Raw genomic sequence first — 13807 nt, forward strand, 5'->3', positions numbered from 1 at the left:
ACGTACTTAGAAGCATGTCAAACGCTGTTTAAAATCTTTGTATCTAGAAATGCAGGAAAATGAGCTTTAAACCAACTCGGTGAAATTAGTCACCTGGTCTACCTGTTCATCTAGTTCACCTGGTCTACCTGGTCACCTGGTCTACCTGTTCATCTAGTTCACCTGGTCTACCTGGTCATCTAGTCACCTGGTCTACCTGGTCATCTAGTCACCTGGTCTACCTGAGGTACCAGCTCTACTCACCTGAGGGATGAGCTGTGTAGGGATCATCTGATCCAGAACATCTGTCTGAGGGACCTGAGGAACCTGGTTCAAGACACACACACACACACACACACACACACACACACACACACACACACACACACACACACACACACACACACACACACACACACACACACAAGCACACTTTGTATCTAGAAATGCAGGAAAATGAGCTTTAAACCAACTCGGTGAAATTAGTCATCTGGTCTACCTGTTCATCTAGTCACCTGGTCATCTAGTTACCTGGTCATCTAGTCACCTGGTCTACCTGTTCATCTAGTTCACCTGGTCATCTAGTCACCTGGTCATCTAGTCACCTGGTCTACCTGGTCATCTGGTTCAGCTGGTCACCTGGTCTACCTGGTCATCTGGATCACCTGGTCACCTGGTCACCTGGTCTCACCTGGTCACCTGGTCACCTGGTCTACCTGGTCATCTGGTTCACCTGGTCTACCTGGTCATCTAGTTCACCTGGTCATCTAGTCACCTGGTCTACCTGTTCATCTAGTCACCTGGTCTACCTGGTCATCTAGTCACCTGGTCTACCTGTTCATCTAGTCACCTGGTCTACCTGGTCATCTAGTCACCTGGTCTACCTGTTCATCTAGTTCACCTGGTCATCTAGTCACCTGGTCTACCTGTTCATCTAGTCACCTGGTCTACCTGGTCATCTAGTCACCTGGTCTACCTGTTCATCTAGTTCACCTGGTCATCTAGTCACCTGTCTACCTGGTCATCTAGTCACCTGGTCTACCTGTTCATCTAGTCACCTGGTCTACCTGTTCATCTAGTCACCTGGTCATCTAGTTCAACTAGTCACCTGGTCTACCTGTTCATCTAGTTCAACTAGTCACCTGCTCTACCTGGTCATCTAGTCACCTGGTCACCTGGTCATCTGGTCACCTGGTCTACCTGTTCATCTAGTTCAACTGGTCACCTGGTCTACCTGTTCATCTAGTTCAACTAGTCACCTGGTCTACCTGGTCATCTAGTTCAACTGGTCACCTGGTCTACCTGGTCATCTAGTTCAACTAGTCACCTGGTCTACCTGGTCATCTAGTTCAACTAGTCACCTGGTCATCTAGTCACCTGATCACCTGGTCATCTAGTTCAACTGGTCACCTGGTCTACCTGGTCATCTGGTTCAACTGGTCACCTGGTCTACCTGTTCATCTAGTTCAACTAGTCACCTGGTCTACCTGGTCATCTAGTTCAACTGGTCACCTGGTCTACCTGTTCATCTAGTTCATCTAGTCACCTGGTCTACCTGGTCATCTAGTTCAACTAGTCACCTGGTCACCTGGTCATCTAGTTCAACTGGTCACCTGGTCTACCTGTTCATCTAGTTCAACTAGTCACCTGGTCATCTAGTCACCTGGTCTACCTGAGGTACCAGCTCTACTCACCTGAGGGATGAGCTGTGTAGGGATCATCTGATCCAGAACATCTGTCTGAGGGACCTGAGGAACCTGGTTCAAGACACACACACACACACACACACACACACACACACACACACACACACACACACACACACTCACACACACACACACACATACACACACACACACACACACACACACAGACACAGACACAGACACACACACACACAGACACAGACACAGACACAGACACACACACACACACAAACAGACACACACACAGACACACACACACACACACACACACACACACACACACACTTTGTATCTAGAAATGCAGGAAAATGAGCTTTAAACCAACTCGGTGAAATTAGTCATCTGGTCTACCTGTTCATCTAGTTCACCTGGTCTACCTGGTCATCTGGTTCAACTGGTCACCTGGTCATCTGGTTCAACTGGTCACCTGGTCTACCTGTTCATCTAGTTCAACTAGTCACCTGGTCTACCTGTTCATCTGGTTCACCTGGTCAACTAGTCACCTGGTCTACCTGGTCATCTAGTCACCTGGTCTACCTGGTCATCTAGTCACCTGGTCTACCTGTTCATCTAGTTCACCTGGTCATCTAGTCATCTGGTCTACCTGTTCATGTAGTTCACCTGGTCATCTGGTCACCTGGTCTACCTGGTCATCTAGTTCACCTGGTCATCTAGTTACCTGGTCTACCTGGTCATCTGGTCACCTGGTCATCTAGTCACCTGGTCTACCTGTTCATCTAGTCACCTGGTCTACCTGTTCATCTAGTCACCTGGTCTACCTGGTCATCTAGTCACCTGGTCTACCTGTTCATCTAGTTACCTGGTCTACCTGGTCATCTAGTCATCTGGTCTACCTGTTCATCTAGTTCACCTGGTCATCTAGTCACCTGGTCTACCTGGTCATCTAGTTCACCTGGTCATCTAGTTACCTGGTCTACCTGGTCATCTGGTCACCTGGTCATCTAGTCACCTGGTCTACCTGTTCATCTAGTCACCTGGTCTACCTGTTCATCTAGTCACCTGGTCTACCTGGTCATCTAGTCACCTGGTCTACCTGTTCATCTAGTTACCTGGTCTACCTGGTCATCTGGTCACCTGGTCATCTAGTCACCTGGTCTACCTGGTCATCTAGTTCACCTGGTCATCTAGTCACCTGGTCATCTAGTTCAACTAGTCACCTGGTCTACCTGGTCATCTAGTCACCTGGTCACCTGGTCATCTGGTCACCTGGTCTACCTGTTCATCTAGTTCAACTGGTCACCTGGTCTACCTGTTCATCTAGTTCAACTAGTCACCTGGTCTACCTGGTCATCTAGTCACCTGGTCACCTGGTCATCTGGTCACCTGGTCTACCTGTTCATCTAGTTCAACTGGTCACCTGGTCACCTGGTCATCTAGTTCAACTGGTCACCTGGTCTACCTGGTCATCTGGTTCAACTAGTCACCTGGTCTACCTGGTCATCTAGTTCAACTGGTCACCTGGTCTACCTGTTCATCTAGTTCAACTAGTCACCTGGTCATCTAGTCACCTGGTCTACCTGAGGTACCAGCTCTACTCACCTGAGGGATGAGCTGTGTAGGGATCATCTGATCCAGAACATCTGTCTGAGGGACCTGAGGAACCTGGTTCAAGACACACACACACACACACACACACACACACACACACACATACACACACACACACACACACACAGACACAGACACACACACACACACACACACACACAGACACAGACACAGACACACACACACACACACACACACACAGACACACACACACACACACACACACACACACACACACACACACACACACACACACTTTGTATCTAGAAATGCAGGAAAATGAGCTTTAAACCAACTCGGTGAAATTAGTCACCTGGTCTACCTGTTCATCTAGTTCACCTGGTCATCTAGTCACCTGGTCTACCTGGTCATCTGGTTCAACTGGTCACCTGGTCATCTAGTTCAACTAGTCACCTGGTCTACCTGTTCATCTAGTTCAACTAGTCACCTGGTCTACCTGGTCTACCTGTTCATCTAGTTCAACTAGTCACCTGGTCTACTTGTTCATCTAGTTCAACTAGTCACCTGGTCTACCTGGTCATCTAGTCACCTGGTCTACCTGTTCATCTGGTTCACCTGGTCAACTAGTCACCTGGTCTACCTGGTCATCTAGTCACCTGGTCTACCTGGTCATCTAGTCACCTGGTCTACCTGTTCATCTAGTTCACCTGGTCATCTGGTCACCTGGTCTACCTGGTCATCTAGTTCACCTGGTCATCTAGTTACTTGGTCTACCTGGTCATCTGGTCACCTGGTCATCTAGTCACCTGGTCTACCTGTTCATCTAGTCACCTGGTCTACCTGTTCATCTAGTCACCTGGTCTACCTGGTCATCTAGTCACCTGGTCTACCTGGTCATCTAGTCACCTGGTCTACCTGGTCATCTAGTCATCTGGTCTACCTGTTCATCTAGTTCACCTGGTCATCTAGTCACCTGGTCTACCTGGTCATCTAGTTCACCTGGTCATCTAGTTACCTGGTCTACCTGGTCATCTGGTCACCTGGTCATCTAGTCACCTGGTCTACCTGTTCATCTAGTCACCTGGTCTACCTGTTCATCTAGTCACCTGGTCTACCTGGTCATCTAGTCACCTGGTCTACCTGGTCATCTAGTCACCTGGTCTACCTGTTCATCTAGTTACCTGGTCTACCTGGTCATCTGGTCACCTGGTCATCTAGTCACCTGGTCTACCTGTTCATCTAGTTCACCTGGTCATCTAGTCACCTGGTCATCTAGTCACCTGGTCTACCTGGTCATCTAGTTCAACTGGTCATCTAGTCACCTGGTCTACCTGGTCATCTGGTCACCTGGTCTACCTGGTCATCTGGTTCAACTGGTCACCTGGTCATCTAGTTCAACTAGTCACCTGGTCTACCTGGTCATCTGGTCACCTGGTCTACCTGGTCATCTGGTTCAACTGGTCACCTGGTCATCTAGTTCAACTGGTCACCTGGTCTACCTGTTCATCTAGTTCAACTAGTCACCTGGTCTACCTGTTCATCTAGTTCAACTGGTCACCTGGTCTACCTGGTCATCTGGTCACCTGGTCACCTGGTCTACCTGTTCATCTAGTTCAACTAGTCACCTGGTCTACCTGTTCATCTAGTTCAACTAGTCACCTGGTCATCTAGTTCAACTGGTCACCTGGTCTACCTGTTCATCTGGTTCAACTGGTCACCTGGTCTACCTGTTCATCTAGTTCAACTGGTCACCTGGTCATCTAGTTCAACTGGTCACCTGGTCTACCTGTTCATCTGGTTCAACTGGTCACCTGGTCTACCTGTTCATCTGGTTCAACTGGTCACCTGGTCTACCTGGTCATCTAGTTCAACTAGTCACCTGTTCATCTAGTTCAACTAGTCACCTGGTCTACCTGGTCATCTAGTTCAACTAGTCACCTGGTCATCTAGTTCAACTAGTCACCTGTTCATCTAGTTCAACTAGTCACCTGGTCTACCTGGTCATCTAGTTCAACTAGTCACCTGTTCATCTAGTTCAACTAGTCACCTGTTCATCTAGTTCAACTAGTCACCTGGTCTACCTGGTCATCTAGTTCAACTAGTTCAACTAGTCACCTGGTCTACCTGGTCATCTAGTTCAACTAGTCACCTGGTCTACCTGGTCATCTAGTTCACCTGGTCTACCTGGTCATCTAGTCACCTGGTCTACCTGTTCATCTAGTCACCTGGTCTACCTGAGGTACCAGCTCTACTCACCTGAGGGATGAGCTGTGTAGGGATCATCTGATCCAGAACATCTGTCTGAGGGACCTGAGGAACCTGGTTCAAGACACACACACACACACACACACAGACACACACACACACACACACACACACACATACACACACACACACACACACACACACACACACACACACACACACACACACACACACACATACATACATACACACACACACATACACATACACATACACACACACACACACACACACACACACACACACACACACACACACAGTTATCAGATTCAGTCACACACAACAAGGAATTCAGTTAGTTAGTAGTTTAGGGGAAACTCACCATCTCTCTCTGTAGGGGTAACTGGTCCAAGGTACCATACTGTACGACCTGTTCAGACTAAAACAAAACACAGATTCTAGATTACACACACACACACACACACACACACACACACACACACACACACACACACACACACACACACACGCAGACACACACGCAGGAACCATTATCCAGGTAGCCGGTAGCCCATGGTAATCCCCCTCAATAGGAACCATTATCCAGCTAGCCGGTAGCCCATGGTAATCCCCCTCAATAGGAACCATTATCCAGGTAGCCGGTAGCCCATGGTAATCCCCCTCAATAGGAACCATTATCCAGCTAGCCGGTAGCCCATGGTAATCCCCCTCAATATGAACCATTATCCAGGTAGCCGGTAGCCCATGGTAATCCCCTTCAATAGGAACCATTATCCAGCTAGCCGGTAGCCCATGGTAATCCCCCTCAATATGAACCATTATCCAGCTAGCCGGTAGCCCATGGTAATCCCCTTCAATAGGAACCATTATCCAGCTAGCCGGTAGCCCATGGTAATCCCCCTCAATATGAACCATTATCCAGCTAGCCGGTAGCCCATGGTAATCCCCCTCAATATGAACCATTATCCAGGTAGCCGGTAGCCCATGGTAATCCCCCTCAATATGAACCATTATCCAGCTAGCCGGTAGCCCATGGTAATCCCCCTCAATAGGAACCATTATCCAGCTAGCCGGTAGCCCATGGTAATCCCCCTCAATAGGAACCATTATCCAGCTAGCCGGTAGCCCATGGTAATCCCCCTCAATAGGAACCATTATCCACCTAGCCGGTAGCCCATGGTAATCCCCCTCAATATTTACTATATATAGTAAATATACACAGTATATATACATATGAATATATATATAGTAAATATAAACAGTATATATACATATGAATATATATAGTAAATATACAAAGTATATATACATATGAATATATATATAGTAAATATACACAGTATATATACATATGAATATATATATAGTAAATATACACAGTATTTATACATATGAATATATATATAGTAAATATACACAGTATATATACATATGAATATATATTTACAGTAAATATACACAGTATATATACATATGAATATATATATATAGTAAATATACACAGTATATATACATATGAATATATATATAGTAAATATATACATATAAATATATATATAGTAAATATACACAGTATATATACATATGAATATATATATAGTAAATATACACAGTATATATACACATATAAATATATATATAGTAAATATACACAGTATATATACATATTAATATATATATAGTAAATATACACAGTATATATACATATGAATATATATATAGTAAATATATACATATAAATATATATATAGTAAATATACACAGTATATATACATATGAATATATATATAGTAAATATACACAGTATATATACATATGAATATATATATATATATAAGTAAATATACACAGTATATATACATATGAATATATATATAGTAAATATACACAGTATATATACATATGAATATATATATATATTATATAGTAAATATACACAGTATATATACATATGAATATATATATAGTAAATATACACAGTATATATACATATGAATATATATATAGTAAATATACACAGTATATATACATATGAATATATATATAGTAAATATACACAGTATATATACATATGAATATATATATACTAAATATACACAGTATATATACATATGAATATATATATAGTAAATATACACAGTATATATACATAAGAGTCAAATGAAAGCTTTTAGTAAGAGTAGAGACAATGTTTTTTAAAAGCTAAATGTTAATTTTTTTTCTCCCCTTAAGTAACATAATGACAGGGCTGTATAGGTCCCTTTTGTTATTTTTACACAACAGACTGAAGTCACGCCCGGATGCAGGAAGAAAGCAGTCTCAGTCTAGACGAACATTTGTATTACTTCATTATAGCTTGAACAGTCCCTAAGATTATCATTTGGTTGTGATTTTTGAAAAACAACTATTTTGGATGTAGCCGTTGTTAGCTAGAATGCTAATGCTCATTGACATTGGCTGTAGCAAAACATCGTTAAAAATAGCAATATTACTGGCTTTAGGTGTGTGTATGTATAATGCAGTTTATTCTTTTGATGATAACAAACATTTTAATAAGCAGGACTTTCATTCGAGCCTTAAAATCCAATTATAATCCCAAACTGAACTGCACTCATCATTTCATAAGCAACATGTAAAGGCTTTTTTTTGCTGCTGGTCTATGAGAACTGTTCTCCCACCAATTGACGTGCAAGTGTTTGCAAAGACAGATAGGGGTCTGTATATAACAGATAGGGGTCTGTATATAACAGATAGGGGTCTGTATATAACAGATAGGGGTCTGTATATAACAGATAGGGGTCTGTATATAACAGATAGGGGTCTGTATATAACAGATAGGGGTCTGTATATAACAGATAGGGGTCTGTATATAACAGATAGGGGTCTGTATATAACAGATAGGGGTCTGTATATAACAGATAGGGGTCTGTATATTACTGAGCAATGCTTTAAATCTGTTTTTGGTTTGGGTAAAGTGAAGAAACCAATAGTGGCGTGTCTATCTAGTTGATGTGTATTTCACTAGATCATACAAGCGGTGTGGCATTTTCAACAGACAACTGTTTCTTAAAAAGTCAATTTCTCCTCAACCCCTCAACCATGAAAGACTATCACTTTGTTTTGAGACCGCTGCAGCGTCGCCAGTGTAGTGGGAACGTTTTCCTCGGTCTTGAAGCTGCACCACTTCGTTCCGGTGAATAGCTAGCTTTTCGCGGGAGATAGTGGTACTCTCTTTTACACGAGGTCTTTCTGAGTACGGGGGGGGGGGGGAGGGGTACATGTAGAATATGGACTGGTTAAAACTCACCACATCTCTCCGAGGGGGTAGCTCGTCCATGACGTCGTACTGAGGGACCTGTAAAGTCAGAGTCGTTATTATAAACGAGAAACTGTTCTTCAAACTTATCTGGTTAAATAAAGGTAAAATAAATACTGTGTTCACCTGATGCCCCAGTAATAATAAACAGTGTATTATTGATAGTTTAGTAGGACAGGAAGTAAAGACACCATCTCTCTCTCTCTCTCTCTCTCTCTGTGAGGATAAATTATCCAAACTGTCTATGTTATAGGTCACAATGTCCAGTCAGTCTGAGACAATGTCCATCCAACTCCTCCTACAGACACCACAGACACCACAGTAGAACATCTGGACTAGAGGACCACCACAGACACCACAGACACCACAGTAGAACATCTGGACTAGAGGACCACCACAGTAGAACATCTGGACTAGAGGACCACCACAGTAGAACATCTGGACTAGAGGACCACCACAGTAGAACATCTGGACTAGAGGACCACCACAGTAGAACATCTGGACTAGAGGTCCACCACAGTAGAACATCTGGACTAGAGGTCCACCACAGTAGAACATCTGGACTAGAGGACCACCACAGTAGAACATCTGGACTAGAGGTCCACCACAGTAGAACATCTGGACTAGAGGTCCACCACAGTAGAACATCTGGACTAGAGGACCACCACAGTAGAACATCTGGACTAGAGGACCACCACAGTAGAACATCTGGACTAGAGGTCCACCACAGTAGAACATCTGGACTAGAGGACCACCACAGTAGGACATCTGGACTAGAGGACCACCACAGTAGAACATCTGGACTAGAGGTCCACCACAGTAGGACATCTGGACTAGAGGACCACCACAGACACCACAGTAGGACATCTGGACTAGAGGACCACCACAGTAGGACATCTGGACTAGAGGACCACCACAGACACCACAGTAGGACATCTGGACTAGAGGACCACCACAGACACCACAGTAGAACATCTGGACTAGAGGTCCACCACAGTAGAACATCTGGACTAGAGGTCCACCACAGTAGAACATCTGGACTAGAGGTCCACCACAGTAGAACATCTGGACTAGAGGACCACCACAGTAGGACATCTGGACTAGAGGACCACCACAGACACCACAGTAGGACATCTGGACTAGAGGACCACCACAGACACCACAGACACCACAGTAGAACATCTGGACTAGAGGACCACCACAGTAGAACATCTGGACTAGAGGTCCACCACAGACAGAACATCTGGACTAGAGGTCCACCACAGACACCACAGTAGAACATCTGGACTAGAGGACCACCACAGACACCACAGTAGAACATCTGGACTAGAGGACCACCACAGTAGAACATCTGGACTAGAGGTCCACCACAGTAGGACATCTGGACTAGAGGACCACCACAGTAGAACATCTGGACTAGAGGACCACCACAGTAGGACATCTGGACTAGAGGACCACCACAGTAGAACGTCTGGACTAGAGGACCACCACAGTAGAACATCTGGACTAGAGGACCACCACAGACACCACAGACACCACAGTAGAACATCTGGACTAGAGGACCACCACAGACACCACAGTAGAACATCTGGACTAGAGGACCACCACAGTAGAACATCTGGACTAGAGGACCACCACAGTAGGACATCTGGACTAGAGGACCACCACAGTAGAACGTCTGGACTAGAGGACCACCACAGTAGAACATCTGGACTAGAGGACCACCACAGTAGAACATCTGGACTAGAGGTCCACCACAGTAGAACATCTGGACTAGAGGACCACCACAGTAGAACATCTGGACTAGAGGACCACCACAGACAGAACATCTGGACTAGAGGACCACCACAGACACCACAGTAGAACATCTGGACTAGAGGACCACCACAGTAGGACATCTGGACTAGAGGACCACCACAGTAGAACGTCTGGACTAGAGGTCCACCACAGTAGAACATCTGGACTAGAGGTCCACCACAGTAGAACATCTGGACTAGAGGACCACCACAGTAGGACATCTGGACTAGAGGACCACCACAGTAGAACGTCTGGACTAGAGGACCACCACAGTAGAACATCTGGACTAGAGGACCACCACAGTAGGACATCTGGACTAGAGGACCACCACAGTAGAACATCTGGACTAGAGGACCACCACAGTAGAACATCTGGACTAGAGGACCACCACAGACAGAACATCTGGACTAGAGGACCACCACAGACACCACAGACACCACAGTAGGACATCTGGACTACAGGTCCACCACAGTAGAACATCTGGACTAGAGGTCCACCACAGTAGAACATCTGGACTAGAGGTCCACCACAGTAGAACATCTGGACTAGAGGACCACCACAGTAGAACATCTGGACTAGAGGACCACCACAGTAGAACATCTGGACTAGAGGACCACCACAGTAGAACATCTGGACTAGAGGACCACCACAGTAGAACATCTGGACTAGAGGACCACCACAGACACCACAGTAGAACATCTGGACTAGAGGACCACCACAGTAGAACATCTGGACTAGAGGACCACCACAGTAGAACGTCTGGACTAGAGGACCACCACAGTAGGACATCTGGACTAGAGGACCACCACAGTAGAACATCTGGACTAGAGGACCACCACAGTAGAACATCTGGACTAGAGAACCACCACAGTAGAACATCTGGACTAGAGGACCACCACAGTAGAACATCTGGACTAGAGGACCACCACAGTAGAACATCTGGACTAGAGGTCCACCACAGACAGAACATCTGGACTAGAGGACCACCACAGTCCTCTGGACTAGAGGTCCTTCGGCACCCAATAACTTTTGATTATTAACTTTTGAGTTGAGCCAAATTCTCCATTTCATTATCTCACACGTGATGACATTATCTAGGTAAGGTTCTCCTGCAGTACTTACTGGACTAGTTAAACCTGCTCTCAGCAGACAGAACATTAGAACGGCCACACCAGTCATCCTTCTACTGCAGGGGGGGACCACGTACCGAGGGAAGAGTTGGAGAATGGTTAAGGTTTCTTATTATCTACGCTGAACACAAATATAAAACACAACATGTAAAGTGTTGGTCCCAATGTTTCATGATCTGAAATTTAAATTAAAAAACATTACAGAAATGTTCCATACGCACCAAAAAAGTTTATTTCTCAAAAAATGTTGTGCACAAATTTGTTTACATCCTTGTTAGTGAGCATTTCTTCTTTACCGAGACAATCCATCCAGCTGAATGGTGTGTTATATCAAGGATATTATTAAATAGCATGATCATTACACAGGTGCACCTTGTGCTGGGGACAATAAACGGCCACTCTAAAAATGTTAAAATGCCACAGATGTCTCAAGTTTTTAGGGAGGGGGTGCAATTGGCATGCTGACTGCAGGAATGTCCCCCAGAGCTGTTGACAGAGAATTGAATGTTAATTTCTCTACCACGTTGTTTTAGAGAATTTGGCAGTACGTCCAATCGCAGACCACGTGTAACCACGCCAACCCAGGACCTCCACATCCGGATTCTTCACCTGCGGGATCGTCTGATGGGGGCAAGGGGTGCTGAGGAATATTTCTGTCTGTAATAAAGCCCCTTTGAGGTGAAAAACTAATTCTGATTGGCTGGGCCTGGCTCCCCATTGGGTGGGCCTATGCCCTCCCAGGCCCACCCATGGCTGAGCCCCTGCCCAGTTGTGAAAAATCCATACATTAGGACCTAATTCATTTGTTTCAATTGACTGATATGAACTGTAACTCAGTAAAATAGTTGAAAATTGTTGCATTTATATTTTTGTTCAGGTGTAGTTAGTGTGGTCTGAACGACCAAGCATCTCTCTTACCTTTCCCCTGGTCTGTTTGTTGAAGACAAGTATCTGTCCAGAAGTCTGAGAGTCCCAGTAAGATAATCCATCAGGGTTTGAGGTATCCTACCCAGACATTACTACTGAGTGCGAGTCGTACAGGCCGATCGCGACCTATTTATCACAGACCCTAGAAGAGGTTGGGCTCTGCGGTAGAGGGTCATCCCTCTCTGTCACCACAATTCTGCCCTCTGTTATTGTCTTCCTGTTATCTCGTCCGGATAACAGGATGTTGATTTGGTTTAGGCGTTGAGGAATGTGTTTTTCATGGCGTTAGTGAGTGATGTTGCTGTCGTAAAGGGATTGATGATGAAGTGTCCCGGGCCGAAGTGTTGTTTCAGGCTGTTGACAGTAGACCAGCGATAGTCATGTAGTTTAATAGGAAACTTAGACAGTCAGGAATACAGATTTTAAATTGATGTGATATTTTTTTTTTAAATCATGTAAACAAACATTAAGACACAAACTGTAATTAACATGTTTCACAACTTGAAAATTACATTCTTCAGTTATATTTACAGTTTCTTACTCAGAACAGCAAGTCTTTGCCTTGAAGAATACAACAGAAGACACATTATAACTGGGTTATTATTATTATTATTATTATTGTTATTATTATTATTATTGTTATTATTATTATTGTTATTATTATTATTACTATTATTATTGTTATTATTATTATTGTTATTATTATTATTATTATTATTATTATTATTGTTATTATTATTATTGTTATTGTTATTATTGTTATTATTATTATTATTATTGTTATTATTATTATTATTATTATTATTATTATTGTTATTATTATTATTATTGTTATTATTATTATTGTTATTATTATTATTATTATTATTATTATTATTGTTATTATTATTATTGTTATTGTTATTATTGTTATTATTATTATTATTATTGTTATTATTATTATTATTATTATTATTATTATTGTTATTATTATTATTATTATTATTATTATTATTATTATTATTATTATTATTGTTATTATTATTATTACTATTATTATTGTTATTATTATTATTATTGTTATTGTTATTATTGTTATTATTATTATTATTATTGTTATTATTGTTATTGTTATTATTGTTATTATTATTATTGTTATTATTATTATTGTTATTATTATTATTATTATTATTATTATTGTTATTATTATTATTATT

General features: G+C 43.0%; 1 protein-coding gene across 1 annotated transcript in view; it reads right to left on the reverse strand.

The window, feature by feature from the left end:
• Nucleotides 1–12698, reverse strand: part of LOC106596127 (uncharacterized) — a 34567-nt gene extending 21869 nt beyond the window's left edge. The window contains exons 1-6 of the mRNA XM_082977260.1: nucleotides 12603–12698; nucleotides 11677–11740; nucleotides 8749–8796; nucleotides 5803–5859; nucleotides 5472–5534; nucleotides 3246–3308 (exon numbers count right to left, since the gene is read on the reverse strand). Coding sequence (XP_082833386.1) covers nucleotides 3246–3308; nucleotides 5472–5534; nucleotides 5803–5859; nucleotides 8749–8796; nucleotides 11677–11740; nucleotides 12603–12673 — 366 coding nt within the window. The 5' untranslated portion in view covers nucleotides 12674–12698. The remainder of the gene's footprint in view (nucleotides 1–3245; nucleotides 3309–5471; nucleotides 5535–5802; nucleotides 5860–8748; nucleotides 8797–11676; nucleotides 11741–12602) is intronic.
• Between the last annotated feature and the right edge of the window lie 1109 nt (nucleotides 12699–13807).

This window comes from Salmo salar, chromosome 07 (assembly GCF_965601325.2).
Source record: "Salmo salar chromosome 07, fSalSal1, whole genome shotgun sequence".
In the NCBI taxonomy this organism is placed as follows: domain Eukaryota; kingdom Metazoa; phylum Chordata; class Actinopteri; order Salmoniformes; family Salmonidae; genus Salmo; species Salmo salar.